General features: G+C 43.5%; 1 protein-coding gene across 1 annotated transcript; it reads left to right on the top strand.

The window, feature by feature from the left end:
• Nucleotides 1-934: 934 nt before the first annotated feature.
• Nucleotides 935-4,793, top strand: LOC124652047 (cytochrome c-type biogenesis ccda-like chloroplastic protein 1). The gene is made up of 12 exons (XM_047191071.1): nucleotides 935-1,140; nucleotides 1,252-1,332; nucleotides 1,434-1,489; nucleotides 1,817-1,944; nucleotides 2,047-2,132; nucleotides 2,228-2,259; nucleotides 2,493-2,654; nucleotides 2,899-2,971; nucleotides 3,089-3,189; nucleotides 3,666-3,758; nucleotides 3,914-3,960; nucleotides 4,538-4,793. The coding sequence occupies exons 1-12, from the start codon at nucleotides 1,044-1,046 to the stop codon at nucleotides 4,611-4,613; spliced, it is 1,032 nt and encodes a 343-aa protein (XP_047047027.1). The 5' UTR covers nucleotides 935-1,043; the 3' UTR covers nucleotides 4,614-4,793.
• Nucleotides 4,794-6,685: the final 1,892 nt, after the last annotated feature.

Here is a 6,685-nt window from a genome sequence, read left to right as displayed (position 1 = left end):
GAACAAATCCAGCATCTCTTCCTCGATCGATTGCTCGACGTCCATGCTTTGAACCGCCCTGGCGTCGAGCGTTCATCCTCTCTTCCTCCTCGTGCTCGGCAAATGCTGCAAGTATGAGTTCATCGTCGCCAGATGAAGATGACGAAGAACTCATGTCCCAAGAGGATGTGTTCATTGTGTTGCGTGAGAGACGATGGAGAAATCTAAGAGTGAGAAGATAAGTCACAGGTAGAGATGCTGGAAGAGAGGTGGTCGGGGTGGTTTATATAGACCAGAAATATGGCCGTTGAAAATATAGCCGTTTGAAAATATAGCCGTTGGAATATACACGTCCTGATTTACACATCCTGATACACGTTCCACTGAAAAACTGGAAGATGTTAAATTTAGCAATGTGTATATGGACGTGTATATAGAGATATACACGTCCAAATTTGCACCTTCCACTAGAGATGCTCTTAGAAGCAGAGAATGCCAGGACAACCAGGATATGAGTACTAGCAATGGTAATTTCTGTCTTTGTGGTGTTGAGGACGTGAGTTAAAAAAATTATCTTGCAGGGTGAGAATTCAAAGTCTGACTTTAATTAGTTGTGCTTGACAATGTTTGGTGAGCGAGAACTTTCTCTAGAATGAAACCTATGATCTTTGATTAGACGATGATAACGTTTGTGCACTAATTCTCTTTTGGAGACGTCGCTTTTGAAGAAGTATAATTTCTGGTGATGCTTTGACGGTGTTAGGTCTGCTGCTACAAAGAATTGATCACTGTAGTGAAACTTTTCTTTTCTTTGTAATTCTTTTGTTTAGATTATGTGCATCTGTAAAATCGCTAGGCTAATGCGTTATTGTAGACACTGATGTAATTGGTATATACTATACGGTAACTCTTTATCGAAAAAATGTTGTCTTCGCTTGTGAACTTCACCGAGAACATCCACTCGTCCTCTTCTCTTGGCCACACCCTCTCCGGAGTCCGGACTATTCAGCACGACGCAAACTCGTCTTCTCCACTCTCCTCCGCTCCACAACCTCCGGCCATCCATGATGCTTTCCGCCGCCATGAGCACCCGCCCCGTGGTCACTCGCCGCCCGCACCTCCCAGCGCATGCTACCAATTCCAGTCCCTCCTCTTCCCCTGGTACGGTTGTATCTGCGCAAACTCGCGCGCACGCGCGTACTGCGCGTTCGTGCTTCCGCTAGCACTTAATCTGCTGTTTGTATGCATAATCCCGTGAGAAAACTTGCGCAGAGGTTCGTGGATCCAGAACGGGGGCCAAGGGAAGGCCGTCCCTCCTCCGCCCGGGTCCGATCGTGCTGTCGTCCGTGGCCGGTACCAGCTTGAAGCTTCTCTCTAGCGTATCTGTCCTATCTCTCTTGCTGGCGACGTGTTTGATGAAATGGTTATGAGAAAATGTTATTTCTGGGTTGCAGTGGGGAGCCTGGTTGCTGCTGGAGCTGCAAATGCGGCCGACCTTGGGGATTCTCTGGTGAGGGAGTATTATTTCTTACCGTTCTTCAGTAAGGAGTTAGTGGCTTACTGGCTTAGTGCTCTCAGTTCTCAAGCTTTGGTTGAGGAATGGTTAATCTTGTCAAGCTGTGATTGTAGTGTAGTACCGTATGACAGTGCCTATTCCGCAAGCCATAGTCAACACACCATCTAAAGGAAAATCAACCAAAGCACTTCAAGACTATTTAGGCCATGTTTGGGACTTCTTGTTTCCTGCTTGTTGCATTTATGGCCTCCTGGTCAAACCTAAAATGCTAAATCTTACTTTACTTACTGGCTGTAATTCCTGCAAACCATTCTTGTTCAGCTAGGACCATCGGGACTTCTCTTGGCTGACTTAAGCATCGGAGATTGGTTTGGAGGTTTGTTATTTTCAGCCGGGCAGCAAGCTAATGAAGCTGTTCTGGATCAGTTGTCGGCTCTCAGTTTCACTAGGTCGCTTTTCTTTCTCTGCAGTTAATTTCCTGCAGGCACATCCTTTCATTTTCTGCTTCTGGTTCATATCTCTTTCTTTCTCACCTTTTCTCTTTTCTTCAGCTTGGCAGTAATTTTTGGTGCTGGACTTGTAACTAGCTTGTCTCCATGTACACTCAGTGTTCTTCCATTGACTCTGGGATATATAGGCGAGTACAGTGGCCATTTTTAAATGTTCTGTTTGATTCCCAAAATTGGTGAACACTAGTGACATTGACATAAAGCATCCTTTATAATCTTTCAGGAGCTTTTGGTTCTGGGAAAGATCGGTCTGAGGTAATTTAATACAACCGATCATATTCAGGTTCGACATGCCATAAGAGAACCAAAAGAAATTAAAAGCTTTCAGAATGAATGCATATTCGCAAAATTAACTTGTATTGCATTGCATGAGTAATTTTGACCATAACGTCACTTGCATTGCATGAGTAATTTTGTCCCATTTACAATTTGTACTTCCTTTCATATATTCATGATATGAATGGAGCTGTTTTTGTTCTACCTAGTAGGTTGTTGGAAATTCAGTTGCTTTTTCATTAGGACTGGCAACAACACTAGCCATTCTTGGCGTCGCTGCTTCTTTTGCTGGCAAGGCTTATGGGCAGGTAGGACAAGGACTCCCAGTGGCTGCTTCTGGGTTAGGAATCATCATGGGATTGAGCCTTCTGGAGGTAAATGACAAGCCAAAACGGAACTTATAACAAAGTGAAGCATGTGGCTGAAATTTTTTTTTTCTGCCATGTTGCCTTGGGCCAGATCATTTATCTGTTGGTTTGATGGTTGTTTGTTTCCTTTTTATAATTGCAACAATCTGGACACAGTGGTTATTTGTTTAGATAGATTTCATAAATTCTGCTTTTGTTTAGCAGTACTAACCTAAACTGTTCTCTTTTCTGATTATCTTGTATCTGACAGGTAGTTGAGTTACAACTTCCCTCATTTTTCAGCGATTTTGACCCTCGAGCTGCTGCAGCTAACTTGCCTTCCAGTGATGCTTCTTGACATTATTATTTATTTCCTATCTAATACCATGTATATGTCTTTATATTTTTTCAGTCATAGTTCATTAATATCTTACCTTTTTCTAACTGTATTTGATTGTCAGGTGTACAAGCATATCTTGCTGGCCTTACATTTGCATTAGCAGCATCGCCTTGCAGTACACCCGTTCTTGCTACCCTTCTGGGATATGTCGCCACTTCAAGGGTATGCATAAAAGGACACATAAGTTGCCTCAGTAGTATTATGTTGCTCAAAGCTCAAAATATCAAAACTGTTTTTGATTTCCCTGATAAACTTTACTCCCTCCATTCCTATGAATAAGGCGCACACGCATTTCAAGGCGAACTTTCAACAAAAGAATTGAACAACAATATCCTGATTATATAGTACATAATTGATATTGTTAGATTCGTATGTAAAAATACATTTTAGTGACACCAATTGTATATCAGACGTTCCTTATATACATGGATTAATTCATTGGAAAGGAGGGAGTAATTAGTAACATTAGTAACTTGCGTATCTGATTTGGAGTTCTTTTAAATTCTTTGATTTCAAACATGCTTGGTTAATATGTCCACACAGTAGTTTGACATGAATTATTAGCTTGGTCTACCTTATTTATTTTTTCTGAAAGAATGATGAAATCCTGTCACTACAACATCAACTTTTCTTGTCAGGATCCAATTGTTGGGGGAAGTTTGTTGTTGACATATACTACTGGGTATGTTGCACCTCTTCTCATCGCAGCTTCTTTTGCTGGAGCATTGCAGGTATACCCGCAGAAATTGTTAAGTGCAGACAAGATATTACCAGCAAAATTTAACTTTGAATTGCTCTTATACTTCATGAACAACACCAGTCTAATTGATCAACCACACCTGTTTATTTCACTTTTAATGTCTGATTACTTAATTGCCTTTTGTAGAGTTTATTGTCATTCAGAAGATATTCCACATGGATAAACCCTATCAGGTATCTACTTAGTTCCTATTTTCAGGTCAAGATTTTAAAATCAGCTCTCTATCCCTTTTGTTGAGGAAAAAATTGACTCTCACATCAGCGAATTTTTTCTAGCTTATATATGTCAAATGTGCATAACCTGTCAAGTCTATAAATTCTGTGTCTGATTCCTTGTATAAATACTGAGAATCTACTGCATAATGCCTCATTACTACCTAAATTTATTGTCGGATTAGCTGTCCATCTAGCTATCTAGATACAATGTATATTCATCGCCAATGATCAATACATTATGATTGATATATGTAAGAAATATCGAGATCCCTTTTTATACACTTTCACAGTCTCGGTTCAAAGGGCTCACAGTTACATTTCTTTGGCATGTTTTTTAGGAAATGATAATATATCAAACTACCATTTTATTCTTCTTAGAGAACTGTTTGTCAAATATTGTGACCTCCCATTCCTTAAGAGGTTTAACCAAGATCCTTTATTGGACTAAAAATCCACAGAAAAATATCAACCATTTGTTTGAAGAATTGTATTTTATTATTTTGAGAAATTCCTTTCACTAACACATGATTGGCAGTGGTGCGTTTCTATTGGGTGGAGGTGTGTATACCCTACTGGACAAGCTGTTCCCTGTGACGTCAATGGTGATGTAGACTATGGAGTCTTAGGCCACTGTTAAAACAAGAACCCTAAGACAAGGTTCGCCATTGTATAGCTAAGAAAGTGTCATCAGTTGTTTCTAGCTTTTATAGAATGTAACTCTATTCAGGATACCCAAACATCTCGATTTCATCAGTCCATGGAAAACTAGATAGCATGAGGTTTAGTTCTTACTTCCCAGCAACCCCACAACAGCAACATGGTAAAGAAGTATACCTGCACCTCCTACCATTAGACTGCTCATAGTGGGAGTAACATAACTAGTAACATCACACATCTCAAGGCATTTTGGTGACATGGCATGCGAATAAATGAAGAAAGAGAGAGATGTGGTAACTAGCTATGTTACCATAACATCACACACCCCAAGGCAAAATGAGTCTACAACATAATAAATGATACAATGCATAACACCACATATAAGTTACTACCCACTATGAAGGTAGTAACCTAGACTAGTAACATGGCATATGTTACTAGTCTAAGCATATGTTACTAGTCTAAGTTACTCCCCACTATGAGCAGCCTTACATAATCACCCCTGTTATTTACAACCAGGTAATAAATGAATCATACAGAAACACAGTAATGAACTTAAATGTGCTTCAACTTCCAGTAGCCTGCTCCAAAGCATCTCACTGGTTGCTTCCCTTGTTTACACCACCATAATTCATGCATGACACCAAATTTAATTGAAACACCTGTATAAACCGACTAGGAATCTATAGCCTGATCTGAGTACTTTTTTCTACTATCAAATATTTTTCCTTGCCAATTTTTCTTATGATAAATCAGTATCTACCATGTGGGGCTGCCTGCATTCATTCAAGGGCCATGTTCTGTTAAATTGATTGACATTAATTGGTTGTGGTGATTTGAGAGGGTAAATTACCTGTTCATGACGAAGTTCACTGCCCCTTGACATGCCCGTCGTTGTAGCAGCAGCTTGCTTGCTTCAATTGCTATTCCCTCTAGCTGCATTTTGGAAAGAACTGGAATACTTTGAAAAGGGCTTGAAATTCAGTTTCGCAGTTCTTGTTTTCTTCCATTACATCACCTCTTCCGGAAAGCAAACCCCTGGCTTTGTGCCGCCCTCGAGAATTGCTAGAGCGAACACAGCTGTTTATCCCAATAATAGATAATATCTTGGACAGTCTTCACAGAGTTATCCCAATGTCTGCATTTCCGGATGGGCACCACGGAGATTAAGAAGAGCCCATATTTTTATATAAGGAAGAAAAATCAATTACAAGAGATCGCCGAAACAGGTTGCTAACAACCTGCGCAACAAGCTCGGGTCGTTCCCCTCCAGGCGACTTGGGAGCGGAACCCTAGCCTCCCGCCGCCGCCGCTTTCCCCACCTCCCTCCCTTCCTCTCGCCGTCCCCTGAGGCTGCCGCCGGCGAAGCCTGGCGCGGCCGGTGATGGGGGCGGCGGGGATCCACGCGTGGTCCCCTGGTGCGGCGGTAGGAGGCACGCCTCCGCGCCATGGGGATGGTCCCGTTCCCTGCCGGTCGACGGTGGCGCGGCCGCTCATCCCGCCTTCGCCACGGCCTCGCCGGGCGGGCGGTGATGGTGGCGGCGGCGTGGCCCTGGACATGGCGGCGCGGCCTCTCCTCCGTTTCCTCGCCGCGGCCTCGCCGGGCGGGCGATGATGGAGGTGGCGGCGCGGCCCCAGATGCTGGCGATGATGGGGGCGGTGCGGTCCTCTCCTCCTTCCTTGCCTCGGCATCGGCGGGCGGGTGGGGATGGGGGCGGATCTCGTGCTCTCCTCCTCAAGGACTGGGACCACGACACCAAGGGAGGCGGCCCTGGATGGCGATGGAGGTGACAGCGTCGATCTGGTGGCAGGTGGCGGGCGTCAGGTGCCGCTAACCACGGCACCGCGGTGGTGGTCTTCTCTCTCGCCGGGGGAGATCGGCTAACTGTGTGGCCAGCAGTGGCGGATCTTGCGATCCGTCGCCTAGCTCCCGATGGCGAGACTGAGCCCGAAAAAACCAAGACCGATAAAAAATTGGGTAGAAAATTGTAAAAACTGAATTTAGTTTAGTAAATCCGGTCATTAG

This window comes from Lolium rigidum, chromosome 5, assembly GCF_022539505.1.
Source record: "Lolium rigidum isolate FL_2022 chromosome 5, APGP_CSIRO_Lrig_0.1, whole genome shotgun sequence".
Taxonomy (NCBI): domain Eukaryota; kingdom Viridiplantae; phylum Streptophyta; class Magnoliopsida; order Poales; family Poaceae; genus Lolium; species Lolium rigidum.
This window is presented reverse-complemented; position numbering and strand designations above follow the sequence as displayed.

What these genes read in the sequence shown, in the direction of transcription:
- LOC124652047 (XM_047191071.1), top strand. Translation starts at nt 1,044, where the DNA reads ATGATGCTTTCCGCCGCCATGAGCACCCGCCCCGTGGTCACTCGCCGC. An exon ending in CAGTCCCTCCTCTTCCCCTG is followed by an intron (nt 1,141 to 1,251) that starts GTACGGTTGTAT and finishes AAACTTGCGCAG; the next exon opens with AGGTTCGTGGATCCAGAACG. An exon ending in CCGACCTTGGGGATTCTCTG is followed by an intron (nt 1,490 to 1,816) that starts GTGAGGGAGTAT and finishes ATTCTTGTTCAG; the next exon opens with CTAGGACCATCGGGACTTCT.